Source organism: Cloeon dipterum, chromosome 4 (genome assembly GCF_949628265.1).
Source record: "Cloeon dipterum chromosome 4, ieCloDipt1.1, whole genome shotgun sequence".
NCBI lineage: Eukaryota > Metazoa > Arthropoda > Insecta > Ephemeroptera > Baetidae > Cloeon > Cloeon dipterum.
The window spans coordinates 10,540,844-10,559,255 of record NC_088789.1 but is presented as its reverse complement, the minus strand read 5'-3'; the positions used below and the strand labels follow the sequence as shown (position 1 = coordinate 10,559,255).

The following is an 18,412-nucleotide window of genomic DNA, read 5'->3' as shown; positions in this document are numbered from 1 at the left end:
ACGTTATAACCCATAAATAAATTTAATGTACCTTGAATTGGATTTATTTATTCTGTGATGAAATAATTATACTGTTTGCATCATCTTTCTGAGACAGGCAATGGCCCAATGGGGCCGCGCTAGGGATGGTAGATCATCCTTATTGTCAGGTGTCTCACGTTTTTTTGTCAGCACTTGTGAAACGTGCGTGATAATACCTTCTTTGTCCAGTGACCAGCTGCTCTTTCCTTCTCCCTCCAACAGGTTAGGAGTAAGGAGAAGCGCTTCGAAATTTCTTCACTCCGCAGTCTGAGAGCAGCTGCCAAGGAGGACGCATCAATTTTTTCCTTCTCTTATCGACGTTATATTTAATTATTTTTTCGTTTCCTTCCCTCCCTGCTCCTTCTCCCACCACCCTATTGTTTTTCGTTCTTCGTTTATATTGGCCAGTTATTTATCGTGTTCATGCCCACAACACGTGTATTATCTGTACCCAAATCTCTTATGAGAAGGAGCGCATTAATTTATTCAAAACATTCAGAGTGGTCGGTCAACAGGCTCGTCATGGACGCTATCTTGTATTGATAAGGTACTTCGTCACATTTTTTGGTTGCAAGCTGATTAATTTCTTTAAATTGGATCACATAACATGCCAGTCTCAATTTTTGCCTCTTTCTAAATTATTTGATTCTACTTTGAACAAGTCGAAGGGTGTAATAGGGTATTTTTTGGGTGTAAAAGATGTTTTAATACGACCTAAAATCATTGATTCAAGATCTCTGTTGCGACACTTCCATCTAAAGGCCTTGGTATTTTATAGGCGGCTGGCTCAGCTCACAATTTTTTTAGTGAAAGTTGATAGAGTTAAACAGATTGGTTTTTGCTCCGGCTGTTTTATTTATTTATTTCTTTTCAAATATTTGGATCAATGATACGCTCAGTTTGCTTATATGATGGTGGCTGAAGGCTGACTACGTGACCACAATAATTAAGCCGGCTAGCTTTTTACAAGAGAATGTGGCACAAGAAAGAAAAAAGGGAATTATTTGCCAATTGACCAGTTGCATAAACCCTAAGTGTTCGAAGCCGCCAACAGATGGCGCAACCATAGACTCTTAAAAATTTAGTTTTAACGCACTTTCGCTGTGATTTCAGACTCAATCTAGCTACCGTGCATTCTTAATTAAATATGCTTTCTTTTGGTTTTCAGCACGTCAAAAAAACCATATTAATTGAAGAATGCATCTAGATTGAGTCTGAAATTGCAGCGGAAATGCTTTAAAACTGCTTAAAACAATTTTTTTTAAGAAAGTGTGGTTGCGCCATCTGTTGGCGCCATCGAACACTACTGGTTTATGCAACTAGTCAATTTAAAAATAGAAAAGATTTCTTGATTTAATTTTAAAGTAAAAATTAAAAATCACATACAAAATTTACGGAGCAGCAATTTTATTGAAAATTCCTATTCTTATAAAATAAATGTTTTGAGATTTTCAAAGAATTCACCAGTTGCATAAACCCTAAGTGTTCGAAGCCGCCAACAGATGGCGCCACCAGAGACTTTCGCTTTTAAGGCACTTCCGCTGCGATTTCAGACTAAATCTAGCTACCGTGCATTCTTCAATTAATTTGCTATTTTTTGACGTGTTGAGAACCAAAATCGGTTCAGCTAATCGCCGTAGAATCGTGAAAAACTATTTTTTGAAATAAAAAAATATTTTTCAACGTTTCTACGGCGAATGGCTGAACCGATTTTGGATATCAGCACGTCAAAAAAAAGCAAATTAATTAAAAAAATCAAAATAGCTAGATTGAGTCTGAAATCGCAGCGGAAATGCCTTCAAACCGCTTTAAACAAAATTTTTAAAACAGTCTGTGGTTGCGCCATCTGTTGGTGGCTTCAATATCTAAGGGTTTATGCAACTGGTCAATTGTTAATATTTTTTTACAATTATGGAAACAAATGATTAAATTACCTAAATAATAAATCACATTTTGCAGTATAAGGAACAACCGTTATCAATTGCACCACAAAATCCATTCATATGTAAAGGTAAAGAAAATCAATCATGCGCGGATAATTTCCGCTTCAAGTTCCCAAGTATTTTTTAGTCTACAAAACAAACAAAAATCGATTTCCAAAATATACCTTCTCGATTACGGATTACGGCAACGCAACCTTGAAATAAAATGGCAACGCTGGGCATAAGGATAGCATTGTACAGCGTTTCAAGGTCGAGCCAAAAAACGGTGCCGTAATTCGCCCCCTCGTGCAATAGCAATACCTTTTTTAGCTTCTGGGTGCTGATCACGGCACTTTTTTTTGCTTGACCTTGAAACGCTGTACAATGCTATCCTTATGCCCAGCGTTGCCATTTTATTTCATGGTTGCGTTGCCGTGATCCGCGCCCTGCTCAACACATCCCTTGGGCTATGAGCTTACTGGGTCCCAGGTCCCAATAACACCGCCGAGCGGATAACATGGAACACGGGGGTCGAGTGACCGCAGAGGACCCTGGTCCCAATGTGGCCATCTTTTTGCCTCCCCACACCGAGATCTTTTATTGAAACGCCAGACATTATTATTTGTCCCTTAAGCCGCTGGATAGGTGCGAATTTGAGCATTTTGAGTCAACCGCCTATTGCCATCTCTGACATTGGGCAGCCCTGAACTGCTCAATTATCTCCAACTGCTTTGACACTCCTGGGAATTTAACAATGCGAGTCAAAGGGGCTGGTTTTCATATTTGACAAAAATGAAGCTGGCTGGGAATGAAAGAGAACTATTCATAATTCTTGCCAGCAACTCCCAGGTAGCTACGTGTTGTGATGCATTTCAGGGGGATTTCACTAAGGCTATTGTTGGGTCACGGCTTCACTCCAAGACTTAAATTGTATACCTAGAGCGGGGGAGAGGTACATCCCTTTATGCAAGGTACAGGCTACATTCTAGGCGCATTCTCTCCCTAAAAATAAGCCATGTTATTTTCAATGTGCATACTAGACCGGCACAAAAGAACCATTCATCTTAAACTAAACGATTTTTCATCAGCCTCATTATATTTTTATTTTTACGTCTCGAAAGCGAGCACGTTGTGGGGTCAGCTAAATCAGCTTCCCATGGAAGTAAGGTCGCACATAGGTCACGTCCGCCGCATATTTATTGCCTCGTGGCCAATCAGTTTGTTTGAAAGCATACTTATTTTATCAGCCGAAAGGTCTGGAGGCTATTTTTTATCTGACATGATTTCTTTTGGCTGGCATGAGTGGCGTAGTTGCCTTGGCGGCAGACCTAGTGACCTAAATATTGCCAACCACGTAGCACAGCGGGCCGGTGGATGACAATGCGAGTTATTAGACGCTATATAAGCAGAGGCAAGATGTTCACTTGGTTATTGTCTGCTGTTTAAATTGGTACTCGGGAGACTTGTCTTCTCCTTCTTGGTCTTACAAAAAATATCCTGGAATCAAGTTCAATAGATTTGGCCAGAAATCGGTTGTTAAGAGGAGTTGAGGTAGGAGGTATGACGGCCCCATTGGAGACAGCGAGGGAGTGGGGGTGATTGTTGCATGCCGTACTCCGATTCATCCATTCTTGATATCTTTGCAGGGGGTCGTCGTGTTAAGAAAAGTAATTTAGTAAGGGTTCTCTCCTTACGTCAGATCTTCTTAACTCCTCGTCAGTGTTTTGTTACTAGATATCAGCTGCCAACATTTTATTTATGCAGCTTTATTACGCTCATTAGGTTAGAACGCTGACAGGAGAAATAATCAGATGTCATACTTCCATCAGATTTAATCAAAAGTTTTGTCATTCTTGCATCTGCAGATTCCCCCTGGACCGCGAATTAATGTTGATTGTGCTCGAGGAACACCAAAAGTTGAAATTCCTTTTGCTTCACTGTTCTTGCTGTGCTGTGCTCTTGAGTTAGTGCCCCCTGATAAAATTAAACCATTGTAAGTTATTTCAAAGTTAAAATTTAATTTAACCCTACCCTTCGCGCTGGCTATTTTTCGATCTTGCAAGACACTCTTTTTTGAAGTCAGATGAGTTCTGTTTCCATTGCTTTTTGGAACCAAAGCAGGTTTAGTTTTCAACTTCATCTTTCCGAGCGCAGGATTTGAATTTCCTTTCTTGGCCTGAGCTTCGGAAGGGTCAGATTTTTTACTCTTTGTCAAAAATTCTTCTGGTTTTTCGTGGTTTTTAAAAGCATTGGCCATTTCAATTTTAAGGATCTCTACTGAGCTGTTAAGTGAATTGATAATATCGGTCATATTTTCGCTTTCTTTTCCAAAGGAAGAACATCCGTGTGGCTGTGCTTCGTGTTTGCCATTTATTTTTCGTTGGATTTCTTGGCAATCCTCTATTTCAAAGGCTTTGCTGACTTCTTCAAAAGCAAATGTTTTCCATTTTGTGACTTCATTTTCCATTTTGTCACAAACTCTTTGCAGCATTTGTACTTCTTGTTTGCAATCTTGTACTTGCTGCTTGTAGGTATTGCGTTGTTCCTCCACTTGTGCCAACTTCTCCATCACTTTAGTCCGTTTTTTCCTCTCGGCACGCATTTGAGTCTCAAGCATTCTTAAATATGTTGCCAGTTTGTTAATATTGTCCTCCATGTCTAACAAGTGCTTTGAAAGTGTGTTGTTAACATTGATCGGTTCTTCTCTGCGGAAATCCGCTCCCTCCGTTCTGAACGTGTTCCTTTTCGAAATCGTGTAGCTTTGGCCTTCATCGCGCAGAGTAACGGTGATTTTTGAGCTGACGGTCGAGAGTATTTCATCGTCATTGTTGCTTAATTGACTGCTCCCTGAGCTGGTTTCACAATCCTTAAGTCCGATCATTGCAGGCTGAAATATCAGAATTTAGCACTCTGCAGAAAGCTTCAGTCTTACATACTTACCTTATGATATAATATACATTTTTACTGACCTCATGAAATATTTTTCGACCAAACTTGAATTAAAACAATAATATGCCTTCAGTTTGTTTGTTGCGAAGTTATAAAATGGGCCAAATTCAGACAGTCTTAGGGCTATTTGTTGGAGCTTGCCTTTTTGGTTTAAGCATTGTTAGAGAACAGCAAGGTCGGTTCATGAAAGAGGAATGATACTGGAAAAGCCTGGAAAATGCTTGTTGGCATTGCATCAACTCGTCCCTTAGGATTCAGTTAAAGCAAAAATTGACCTAAGGAGCGCTGTAATTTTTTGAGAAAATTGGCTGGAAAGTTAGCGTGCTTTTCAAATGGTAATGGCTGTCTCCTTACTTGAAATCCGATTTAATTTTAAAACTAAGAGTTTCCCCAATAGGTGGCATACACCGTTGAACAGATCTCGACGAGAGGAATCGGAATATGCCAAGAAAATATGTTCGAGCACTGTAAATTTTGGAGAAAATTGGCAAAATTGAATTTTTATTGTAGGAAGGTCATTTTTTATTATTACAAATTGTTGAACAAATTGTTTATCGGTCAATTGTTTAAGGCATCCAACAATTTAAATCATTTTTAATTATCTCACTTCTTTTATCATTTCGGCTGTCAGCAGCATTAGCAGTCGTTGAGGCTCTGGTTCTCTCAACTGATATGCAGATGGATCAGCGTTTCAGCCTGTTAAAAAAAAACGCCTAGTGAGAAATTATATTCTTCCAAACAAACGAAAGTGTTTCATGCAGGGTTTAATGCATCAGTCGATGATAGAAAACAGCAATAACGGTGGAAATTAGGTTGGTTTTAATGTTTTTAAAACCAGATGTAATCTTCAAAATATCTTGAAATAATTAGGATTTGGCGAGGGCCTAAGTTTTTGCTTGAATTTTAATTTTCCTAACCTGTGGCTGTGCTAAAGTCAGTAATTATTTTTTCCGGTCCACTGCATTTGATTTGAAAATTGATTAATTTTGCCATATACATATTTATCAAAAACAGGACATGTTTCATACTCTTTCACATTCAATGTTAACATTAATTTAAATTTTCGATCTTGAGGAAAAATATGAAAACAAAACTCGTTAGAATTCTTCAGCAGAAAAAAGTCAATTTATAATGATTGAATCTATTTTGATTTGTTACAGGCGCTGACAGCAGTGAACCTTTAAATGGAGGCATTGGATCCTTCAGCCAATTTAGAGAAACTGTTGGAAGCGATCGCAGTGAGTATACCCTAACAATTCCTCAAGCTCTCCACTTTACTTATTTATGTGAAAAATTCTTGAAATTCACTGTTTAAAGAAAAATTAATCCGTGTAGTTGGGAGGAAACATTTTTCCTTGCATCTGTAGAAGAATAGCTCAGCCAAAATGAGGCGGAGCTTGTAAATGCATAAGAGTTAAAAGAGATAGCCACTACATTGTGAGAATTGAGCCAGATATGAAGAATTTGTGCTTCATTGTACAATTGTATTTCAATTAAGAGCGTCAGTATATTGGATCTTCCAAAAACTATCATTGAGATAACTCATTATTATTCTCTGCGGTTTTTATTAGTTTATTTATACGATCTGTGTGGTGTGTAGAATTTTAATTTGTATTTCCATCTTCATAGGGGCTAGCCACCTCAAGTCATAGACGTGATGCTGTAGATGCGTGCCATACCTTGGCCAAAAATCAAGCTAATATTAAAAAGCCATTTGATGTGGAAACAAAGGTACAAAACTCTTTTTCTCTACCTGATTTAAAAACTAATTAAATCTCTGTAGCCAAAAGAGTTGGAATATTATGCAACGATAAGTTCTTCACTAAAATCTACCTTCAACCAAAGGTATTTAAAGAATGTGTAAACTCTTTCATGAAATAAAAAGTTCCTCACTTTTCAGGACTGAGGCAAGAACCTTTGCGGATGTCCGACGAAATTTGCTCACTGAAGAATATTCTCTGTGTGAATGTGAGCATAGAAAGCACTGCTCAACAAATCTTCTATGTCCTTTTAACTTGGCAATTGCGAGAAAGCCAAATCAATCCTCCTTGACTTTCGTTTACCAAGAAGTTCAATCAGCAACTGAAGTTTGCAAACCAGAAAGACTGGGTTTGAAAAGTGATTCCATTGAGCTTAAATACTCTGACGAAATAAGTACACCAGAATTTGAATCTGACGAGGAATGCGGGACTGAGGCGTTTGCACCTGGCAAGAACAAGTTGTGCTTCATACCTGTGTCACATGAACTTTACAAGAAACTGGGGAATCAAATCAACAGCAAAATATCCTACCCACTTGAGCCTGTTGAAGCGCCTGTGAAAGATATTCTGAGTTTGAAAGAGGACATTTTCAACCTAAAGCCACTATCAATTGAGGCTGTCTTTGTCCACCAACCTAGTAGTGTGAATGATATTCACAAGATGGACATGGACGCGCAGGAAGATGACGAGACATTTTCTAGCAGAGAGATTGGAAGAAAAGCACACACAAACGAGAAGCAGAATTGTTCCCCAGCACCACTGAGTTCTAATTCGCAGAGAGACCAAACACATGTGGAAAAATCCAATTTTAGTTCAACTAAAGTGGTTCTACCTCAAGAAACTGCTCCTACTCAACAAACAACATGCTCCAACACTGGATCTAGAGCTATTGCAGTTGATGATGGGTCCAATCTGGAGACGTGCGCTGGTAACAGCAGAGCTTGCAAAGAAGAAGGAACACAAACATGCTCAACTGAAAACCAAGTAGGATCAGGCACTGCAGGACACAAAACGCAGCCTCAAGCTGACGCTCAAGGCACTCATGCAGAGAGAGATCCTCGTCTCAGGAAGAGAGCAGATAATGACGCAAGTAGGTATTTTTCTCTTAACTTGTTTTTTTCCTTGAACATTATTTCTGACTTATGCGTCATCATTGAACAGATAAGTGTGTTGACCCTACAACATACAGGCAAAAGCCTAGGGAACCCTGCGATTTAGGCGTGATTCATTACTCAGAAAAGAAGGAAATTAGCTTAGAAATTCGCAGGTCATTGCTAGAAAAACCTATGTCTTCTCTTGGATCCTCTGGAGTGTCATTTACAGAAGCAAAAAATACTCACGCAAAAAAAAGAGTTCCGCTCTCTTTGCCACTTCCTTCTGCACTGCCACCACACAATCAAGTTCCAGGTAACTGCGACATTATTAATAGCTAGGATGATTTTCAAGGCAGAAAGGATATCTTCAAATTTTACTTGGTGTCTTGATGTTTTCTTCAAGATATTGGTGGAATCTGCATGACCGTAAATTGTTAAATGGGAGAACCATCTCCAGATGGTGCCATGTCCCTTTTGACTCTGGTAGATTTTAGCTCTTCTTGGTAGGAAGGAATCTTCTCACTTTATTTGTTCTATACAGAAACGTAGCTAGATATCACAATAGCTTACAATTTTCATTGCTAACCACGTTAGGATGAAACGCATGAAGTACCTTGATTTGATTCAATGAGAACTGTTTTATATCTTGGATTGTAATGCCGATTTTCTTGTTATTTTTACAGTCAATAGCGTTTCTTCTAACTCATCCCATATGCGCTCGTGCATCGTAGAATCGATTGAGAAAACTTCTGAATTTACTCCTGGTGTGTAAATCTCTTCTATATATATTTGTTTTTGTTGCAAAATCAACATCAAGAACCCGTTAATTGTTTAGTGTAACCTAGCCACCATTTGCAAAAAATTAAAAATATATGTTACATAATGCTTCAGGTGAGCCCTCACGTGCTCAACAGATGCCCTTGTCCAATCCTATCCACGTGCGCGATGGCGTTACCTCACTGAGGAGGATAGTTTCATCATCTAGTCAACCTTCTACCAGCAATCATCCTCAAAAACTGTCAAGAATTCCATGTTCTTCTGCTGTCAACTTTGCATCATACATAGCTCCAAAAACCTACACGCCTCGTGTTCCTTCAAAACTTCCGTTGCCTGACATCAATTCCGTCGACGCAAGTAAAAAACCAGCTCCTTCAAATAATGAGGGCAGCAGCACTTCTAAAGCTCACCAGAAAAGTGATCGCGATATGGCCAACAGATCTGAGAAAAAGGAAAAGGACAAGTCATATGGCAGGGACAAAACATCTTCTCATCAGTCAAGATCAAACAAACACAACATCAAAGTCATAGCGAAAAGTGACTCTAGATCGCACTCCAAAGATCAAAGCAAAGGATCTTCTGAAAGTCTGAGACAAATTGGAGAGTTTCCTAGTAAAAAACATGAACTTTTCAGCACCCCTAGTGGCCCACCAAAGAGCCTTTTCAGTAGCTCAAAACCTAGTGACTGTGTTAAACCCCCTGAAAAACCTAGATTTCCAACAAGCTCGCCTGCATTTGCAAGTAAATCAAATTCTGATAGGAAAATGAGCACCGAACAAATGTGTCAAACGGATGTACAAAAAAGTAAGACTGGTGAATTTTTTCCAGCGAAGATAGCTCTATCTAAATCAAATACACAGCCAGATGCATTGCTGTCGCAACAAAAGCAAAAACCAGCAATTCCTTCTAGTCACACTCCTAAACACTCAGTTCAGCCAGCTGCAATTCCTTCTGCACTCAAGCCTGCAAACTCTGCACAGCTAGCATTGAAAGTACAAAAGGAAAAGCTCAAATTCTGCTCTGTTTTGATTCAACCATTTAATAAAGAACTGAAAGTTGTGTCTCAAAAGCGGACTTTAAAAATGAGCGAGATCTGCTTGAAAGACAACGTGTTGATATATGTGTCAAAGAGTGAACACCTCTCTAAGAAGAGTAGGCTGAAAAGTGAAAACGTGGCAGAAAAACCTTCCAGTACAGTCGTGCACAGCATGGAAGAGGGCCAGTCAGGTGGGAGTCAACAGCCAGTACAAGAAAAACCTGTCAGCGGCAAGAGCACTACAGATAATCCTAGAACAACCAAGAAAGCTTACAGACGCATTCAATTTTTACTTGATAGTAGTGACGACGAGGATGAGGATGACTTAATACGTTGCAGGAAATCTAAAAAGATTGCAATCGTCAGTTCGTCTGATGAAGAAAGTGAAACGAATTCCAACACTGTTCAAACAGTTGAAGTATCAGATGAGGTAACCACCAACAAGGCTGTACCAGAAAAAACTGAAGAAGAATTATATGATGATGACGCGTTGATGGTTGAAATTGTTGAGAAAACGCCTGCCACCATTCAAGACATTTACCAAGCCATCCTTCCCAATCTTCCATTCATTCAGGCATCCTCAGTCTTGAATGCCCACACCAAGAGAAGCGATCTTTGTGTTGTTGGAAATTTTGTGAAGCGCAAAACTAGACAAGAACAATCTGTTCAAGCTTTAGAGCAGGTTGATCACGTAACCATTCACTACACACCTGAAGTGGACGACGATCATGACTTGGAAGTGATTGAATATGCTCCCCCAAAGCCAAATTATGAAGTAGTTGACTTGGTTGATATGGACGAGGAATGCAGCCAGCCGAGCACTTCCAAATCCCATGACGCGCGCATTACCCAGGTAAATTTAAAGGATTTTAGCTGTCTGTTCGTTCTTTTGTGTCGCCTTAGTTTTAACTGTGCTTAAATTAGTTAAGTTTAACATGTTACTTAAAATTTGAAGTTCTAAAGAATTCAATTAAAATATATGTAATTCTTTAATCATTCTGTCATAATTTTCTGCCTATTACTTATGGGTCTGTAACTTGCTTTCGTCCTGTCTTTTTGTATGCAAGAAAAATTGCATTATTTATAAACTTTTAATAGGTGAGAAGAAATAAGTCCAGGAGGACAGGTCTCAGTCTGAAGAATGGAAAACTGATGCTATCTGCTAGGTGATTACCTGAGCGTTTTGTTTGAGCAGCTACGTGGCATAAAATTGATGATACCAACACCTATAATATAATAGTTTCATCGGATATCCTATCCGCTATCATTGTGCAATTTCTTTAGTACTGACGTCATTTTCAATACTTAAAAGAATGTCAAATACATAATAAAATGAGCTTTTGCAAATAACAACTAGCTACTAACACGCTCTTTTGTGCGCTTCACCTACTTCATCTGACTATTGGTTAGGAACACAAATCAAATTATATTTGCACATAATTTCCACATAAGGAAGTAAACAGGCCGATTTGCTTATTTAATTCTGATTAAATAGGGCGACACAATCAGTGTGCATGCAAGGAATTTATTGTGCCTTAAGGATTGTTATTGAATTATGCTATTTAATTATGTTGCCAGTGCCAGGATCCTGCTCAACTAGACACAACTTCAGCTTCTCCAGGCAGAGATTTGACTTTCTCTCAAACAAAACAAGCTGAAGATAAGGAAAGAAAGCAAAAGAAAGTGGCAGAAAGAGAGGCTGAAACCCAAAGAAAGGCTGAGGAAAGGAGACAACAAGAAACCCCAACAAACGATGTAGAAGCCAAGGAAAAGAGAGAAAAAGATGAAGTGGCCTTTAAAAGAGCGGAAGTTGAAAGAAGAGCCAAGGAAAGGAGAAAACAAAAAGCGGCAGAGAGGAAGGCTGAAGCTGAAAGACTAGTTGAGGAAAGGAGAAATCAAGAAGCTGCAGAAAGGAAGGCTGAAGCTGAACGAAAGGCAGAGGCAAGAAGACAACAAGAAGCTGCAGAAAAGAAGGCTGAAGCTGAACGAAAGGCAGAGGCAGGAAGACAACAAGAAGCTGCAGAAAGGAAGACTGAAGGTGAACGAAAGGCAGAGGTAAGAAGACAACAAGAAGCTGCAGAAAAGAAGGCTGAAGCTGGACAAAAGGCAGAGGCAAGAAGACAACAAGAAGCTGCAGAAAAGAAGGCTGAAGCTGAACGAAAGGCAGAGGCAAGAAGGCAACAAGAAGCTGCAGAAAAGAAGGCTGAAGCCGAACGAAAGGCAGAGGTAAGAAGACAACAAGAAGCTGCAGAAAAGAAGGCTGAAGCTGAACGAAAGGCAGAGGCAAGAAGGCAACAAGAAGCTGCAGAAAAGAAGGCTGAAGCCGAACGAAAGGCAGAGGTAAGAAGACAACAAGAAGCTGCAGAAAAGAAGGCTGAAGCCGAACGAAAGGCAGAGGTAAGAAGACAACAAGAAGCTGCAGAAAGGAAGGCTGAAGCTGAACAAAAGGCAGAGGCAAGAAGACAACAAGAAGCTGCAGAAAAGAAGGCTGAAGCTGAACGAAAGGCAGAAGCAAGAAGGCAACAAGAAGCTGCAGAAAGAGAGGTCGAAGAAAGGAGAAAACGAGATGCAGAAGAGGCAAAGGCTGAAGCTGAAAGAATGGCTGAGGAAAGTAAACAAGATGAAGCAGAAGCCAAGAAAAAGAGAGAACGAGAAAAGGCACAAAAAGAGTTCGAAGCTGAAAGAAAAGCCGAAGAAAGGAGAAAACAAGAGGCGAAGGTAAAGGCTGAAACAAAGCTTGAAGAAAAGAAACAACAAGAAGCGTTTCTAAGAGCAGCTAAAGCTATGAGGATTAAAGAACTGGAACAAGCAGCTCAGAAAAGTGCAGCTGATGAAGCTATAAAGTTGAGAGAACCAGGCAGACACTCTGAGAAACCAGTTGAAGATGTTCCTGTTCGTAATCAAACAAACCATGGGCAGAGAATCTTAGATGTCAACAGCACTAAAACATTTGGACATGCTCGTGCCAACATGCAAATCGACCTCCTGGAGCATCTATGCCGCGAAGAGTTACTTAAACAGCGGTTTAGCGGACAGGATACTCTGATTTCATCTGCACGACCTGCAAACCCACAGCCACGCTCTTTGAGTGTCATTGTTTCAAACGAGGTGAGCCAGAGAGGAAATTCTGATCGTGCACGGCATTCATCCGAAGGTTTCAGTCGCGGCGAATCTGTGGTGCCACAGAACGCAAGTCCTTCTAATTCAAGAAATATATCACATAATTTGCATGCAGCAGGCCCATCCAGAATGTTAAACAACATCGAACCGACACCTAATATCGGGTATACCACTCAAACATCAATCGCTAATCCAAGCCAATCGAATTATCAGCAGCCAGGATCAATCCTATCAAATGCTATCCAGGGACATGTACAAGCAAGCAGCGTGTCACAAACAGTGCAAAACTTTCCGTCAATCTCTGCTCAACTCTCTAATTATGATCCAAGTAGACATTCTGGCAACCAATTTCGTGTTTCACCCTCTGCTCAACAGTCAGGCAATTCTTTGGTGCAACTCTCCACGTTAACAAGCGCCCAAGTCAACCGCGAGCAAATAAATGTGTCTAATGCCCAGGCCCAACGGTCAGCAAGCGTTGAACAGCCAACACATGAACGAAGTCAGGATGAAAGAGTGTTTCTAGCAAATCTTACCAAAAATGTGAGCGCGATCTTGACTTTGTCTTCCATGCAAACATTTGAGAAGGATAATTCTGCGAAGCTTCGGATGCAAAGAGTATCAATAAATGCTGGGTACTTAAATGAATCCGAGATGAAAGAAATGTTTCAAGAATTTCGATCATTCAAGCCTTGGCTGGTAGATGGGATTCCTGAGTCTTGTGAAGTTTGGGAAAATATGATTTCAATAGTGATATTCTGCAAGCATTACTTTGGCCCGCAGTTTAATTTGAGTGACAAGTTGGTCTGCGTAAATAAAGTTCTCAGTAAGTTCTTGACTGAAATCGATAAAACTGGCAAAATCTCTTACAAGGTGCCAAACATCAAGGTGAAAGCAGACAGATTCTTCAGAGAATCTGGGACGAGCGATAAGCTGAAATTAAACCAAGCCTTGCGGAAGTTGCACGATGGAAGCGTTGCAGTTTCTCAATTTAACAACTCTCACATGGTGCAATTGCCGGACATCTCTAACTATTTCCACGTCGTGTTGTTTGAGGCTGCCTTGGACCGGTTCTTTGAGAAGTACAGAAATAGTGCTGCCGTGAGTCGGATTGTGCCGCCTGCCACGTCATCATCCTCGAACCAGCTGAGCATACGGGTTGGCAATGCATCCAAGTCCAGCAGCAACGAGATTGTTGTCGACCCGAGACGGTCGTTCATGACAAAATCAGCGATCCCTTCCATCCAACAGGTGCCAACGCCAACTGCAGTGAGCAGCCGACAGTGCGTGCAACAGTTCATGCAAAGTCCTTACGCTAGACAAATCACCATCACCTCTTCGAAGAAGACGCTAGAAATCAGAAATGAATGTAGGAGTCGGCCACCTGCGTTGCTGGCTCAGTCCCCCCAACCTATGTATCCACCGCTACCGTCGCTGCAAAGTAAAGAGAATCCACCACCCCCGCTGCCAACGGATGAATACCCGTTGCCGCCACCACCACCACCGCCACCGCCAAGAGACTGTCCACCGCCAAGAGACTGTCCACCGCAACCGCAGCCTCCCGCTTTGCTGGTTCAATCACCTCACACTGCGTACCAAAAGCAAAATCCACAACCAACTTCTCATCATCACCAACGATCTCTGCCGGCTCTTCTTCCTGCACACCATGTTCAGCATACGATTACACAACCCACCATGCATTACCAACAACCAGCAGCCCAATACTACCCTGACGCAAGGCAGCAACAAGCAGCTTACCAGAATGCAGCTCCTTGGCTCCAGCCTCATCAATCAACAAGCGCATATCTAATGGTGCAGGCTAATAACAACCAAAACCAACAGCAGTGGTGTTGGCAAAGCCAATATCAAAACTCTACTGGGCAGCAGCCTCAGCAGCAGGCCAATGCGCCTGAGCAAATCTCGGTGCAAGCTTCTTCAGCTGTTGAAGAAGCAGTTAGGAAAGAGCTAGGCCGACGACGCCAAAATCAACCACCTCATCCACCGAGTTACAGGCAGGTCGAGATGAATGTGCCGCAATATCACCACCAACAACACTTAGCAAACATGCCTCACACCAATCTCACACAATATCCTGTGAATTACGTACCTGAGAAACACCAAGATGAAGATGGACGGGACACACCAAACTTAATTGGTAGGATGGTGTCTCAAATTGAGATGGAGGAAGTCGCTATCACCGCTCAGACAACTGCGCCGGTAACTATCTAAACGTTTTTTTTCTCCCATTGTTACTTTGAGTTGCTTCCACGTGGTGTTGTCGTACGATTAACTAAAAAAAGTAAAAAGATAATGCGCCAATGAAAAAATAGACATATTAACGTCTCTCAAGAAAATTTTTATCAAATCTAATACCCTATATTTATGTCTGTTCCAGTTTTTCATAAGTAGCTGCATAACTTGCGATAAAAAAGGTGTGATGATGAGCCCGTGCAGATCAAGTTGTAATTGTGGAGATAGGTTCTGCTCTCTTCGCTGCCTGGTAAGTTCTCTCAAATTTCATTTTCATTCCAGTAAAGTCTCAGTATAGTGTGTAACTCCTAACGTTCATGAAAGAAAAGAAACCAACGCAAAAAACTTGTCAGCTGCCGCGCATAGTCTCAGTTATCTCCATCTTTATTATCTATTTTTTTTTCAGGAACAACATCCGCGCCACATTGACCCGAGAGACGATAAGGAAGCAATATTCCGGAATATTTTCTGACGTTCAACTCTTAACTACCACGTTCAATGCTTGAACAAGAAATGTTAATTTGCATTTATATTTAAATATTATGATCTCGCTTCCATCTGATGGAGTGTGCTAAAAATACATGTACAAAATGGGATTAAGTTCTTCAACATTATCACAATGTTTGTAAATGATTTTTTGTTTTATCCAGCGAGCTATCTTACAAATTAATGGAATAATTTCTAAATAAAATGTTTATATTACACTGTCATAAATTCAAGACTCTTATTGTACTTGTTTTCATGCTAGCAATTCTGTGCATAGATTGAAAAGTCGTTCCCGTTCTCTCGCCTTAATGACAAATGGATTTTTAATAAAAAAAATATCGGATAGAAAATTATTGTTTTGTTGCTGTTATCCTAAATTCCTGCCTTTTTTGTCACTATCAAAAAAATCTGACGAAGCAACCAATACTTTGTTACTTACATGCAATAAAATTCGGTCGGATAATCCACTTCAGTAGCTATGCCTTCACGGCAACAGCACTGGGCTTAGACTACCTGCTTCGAGAGATCGCCTTATGGTTCGAGGTAAACAGTGTTTGTTCCTTGCTCCACTACAGGATATGGTGATAACAATAAAGGGACAGGAATGCGTGGTAAAAATATAAGAGACGCGGAGAGCACGCGGGCTGAAAGAAAAATAAAGTAATAGAAACATTTCATCAAAAATTTGACGTGACACGGTCTGTTCTGCCGCAACTCCGCCCCAGCACATATTTTCAAGGCGCGACGCGCGGTCGCCTGCCGCGACCGGAGAAGATCCGTTTCATGACATTATTATGTATAAAATTGGCTTATTTACTGACCAGTATCGTTTTTTTTTCAGAAATTAAAAGTTGATTTAAAAGATGAATCGACATTAAATAATAAACAACTATAATATTTGTGCAGGATAAACATTTTTGTAGCCAAAATCTTTGAAGTAAAATGTGTTCTGAATGTGGGGAGGTGTGGAGCATAGTTGCCCTGCTGATCCGCAATAAAATCACTTTGAATCTAAAATGCATTAAAAAATAAAGAGAAGCTGACGCGAACGTCGCGGTAGAGCGCGTGTAAGGAATTGAGGGTCTATCCAGATGGTATACGCAGGCAAGACACCCGCTGCTGCGGACGATTCCTTTGTTATACTTCCCCCAAAAATTGTCATGTGCTTACTGCCTCCCCTTGCTTTTGTGCCCTAAACTTCAAGCTTCTCTCTCACTCTCTATCTGCCTCACCAAAATTCCATTTATCTTGTTGTTCAGCTTTTACACCCCATTGTATAAAAATGCCTTCTCACAGCCCCTTTGCCCTTCACAGGATGCAGTCGAAGCCAAGGTCAGCACAGCCAGTAAAGTAGTGAACGGCTCTGATAATTCAACTCTCGCACCTCGCGTTTGCATTATTTTCAGTTGTGTTCTGAGATTAGGCGTTTCCAATGTGTGCGCAAACAAAGCTGAACCATCTCTGTAATATACCTGTATGCTATTTTAGCATGAATAAAATAAATTTCGCTATAAATAGTGCAATAAAATAGGTAATTAAATCTATGGAAAACCAATAATAAATGAACTCAATACTTGTGCAATGATGAATTATCCTTGGGTGACCAGGGATATAAAAACACCAACTTTGACGGCTAAAAGAAATTCATTTTACTTGAAATGTTAATAGGACTGTGAGAAGCGTCCCTCTCTGCATGATGTCCAGACGTGTTTTTCTATATGGAAACTATTATTGTGTACGACCAGGCTAGGCCAATTCGACATGCACATGTGTGGGCTTAGGAGAATAACAAAAATGTAGATTTATGACAAGGGCGAGGGTGCTTTTTGACAAGACGCTGTTTCTGTAAACAGTGTTATTTATTATTCTTTAAAAGTTAATTGGTTCCAGGTTTATCGTCAGTGTTATCAACCAGCCATTTAAATATTATATTCTTGTTTAATCTTGCTAGGGCCAATACAATAAATACCTCGTTATATTACGAGCGCAGCCTATCTGGCACAAAATTACTCAATCCTAAATATATTCGCGAAAATTTAATAAAATATTGCTGAACGACATTTTTTGAATTAATTTTTAATCAAACCTACATGAAATCTATAACGTCACTGAATCGACCGCAATCTATAGGAATTGAAATTAAACGGGCTGCATAGTATAACTGTGATATAGAAATAGAATACTTCAATTTTGGTGCCAGTTTTGACGTTTTCGTCGAATGAGAACATTAGCGAGCCGTTCGGCAATTGCGCTTGGCCAGGACTCTGCCGCAAGTGCTGGTCGGTTGTAATGCTTTTATAGTTCGTTTCTAAAAGTTGTTTCTGAATGGCAGGTGTTGTGAAACTGCCTGAAAAAGGCGCAGATGGGAGGTAAACAGGGAGAAGTGTAGACTCGATCGTCTAAATCTTACAATGTTTAAATTAATCTTTTGCAGCTCGGTTAACCTTATGGTAAAATTACACTTTTAGCCTCTACTTATACAGTTTTTGCCACACATATTTTTACATGGGATTCTCGCATAAGAACTGGTGAGATTTTTAACCCGACGGAAACTGTAATTTTTCCATATATATTCAGAATCATAATTGAGCACGAAGCACGAACAGATCAAAACGCGCCAGAAGCTTCTTGAGCAAAAATAGCCCAGATCAAAAATACCATATATACGTGTTAAGTGGAAATAACCCTTAATGATGCGTTCCCATAAAAAAGGCGCAATTGATGAAAAGCAATAAATTTCGAGGGATTCTATAGTTAAGCCTGATGTAATCTCATATTCTCATGGAGCCGAGACAAATAATGAGGATGCAGGTGCAGGTGCAGCGGGCCGCATTCCTAAATGCGTCAAAGAGCTTTGAGATGCGCGTCCAAAAATAGAAAAACGCATCAATTTCCTTAATGGAAGGTGGAATAATAGATCCAAAAGAGGCAAAATAAATGGATTTCTGTTCTGACTTCAATGATAATAAAATTGAATTAGCCCATTTCAATAATTAATGT

The 18,412-nt window shown here is 40.2% G+C and overlaps 1 protein-coding gene across 2 annotated transcripts; it reads left to right on the top strand.

Annotated features, from left to right (window-relative positions):
• Positions 1 to 289: 289 nt before the first annotated feature.
• On the top strand, positions 290 to 15,640 carry LOC135944679 (uncharacterized). Of its 2 annotated transcripts, none has more exons than XM_065491787.1 (10): positions 290 to 568; positions 6,053 to 6,130; positions 6,522 to 6,623; positions 6,676 to 6,737; positions 6,793 to 7,742; positions 8,430 to 8,510; positions 8,638 to 10,412; positions 11,138 to 14,893; positions 15,072 to 15,176; positions 15,333 to 15,640. In XM_065491787.1, exons 2-10 carry the CDS (start codon positions 6,077 to 6,079, stop codon positions 15,396 to 15,398), a joined length of 6,951 nt encoding a protein of 2,316 aa, XP_065347859.1. In that variant the 5' UTR covers positions 290 to 568; positions 6,053 to 6,076; the 3' UTR covers positions 15,399 to 15,640. The 2 variants fall into 2 exon arrangements, with proteins under 2 accessions (XP_065347859.1, XP_065347858.1); XM_065491786.1 differs by lacking the exon at positions 8,430 to 8,510 and adding an exon at positions 7,814 to 8,059.
• Positions 15,641 to 18,412: the final 2,772 nt, after the last annotated feature.

Bases quoted from the DNA above. Each gene is read 5' to 3' on its own strand.
- LOC135944679 (XM_065491786.1), top strand. From the start codon at position 6,077: ATGGAGGCATTGGATCCTTCAGCCAATTTAGAGAAACTGTTGGAAGCG. The intron at 6,131-6,521 runs GTGAGTATACCC...CCATCTTCATAG, and splicing joins AACTGTTGGAAGCGATCGCA to GGGCTAGCCACCTCAAGTCA. The intron at 6,738-6,792 runs GTATTTAAAGAA...CTCACTTTTCAG, and splicing joins AAATCTACCTTCAACCAAAG to GACTGAGGCAAGAACCTTTG.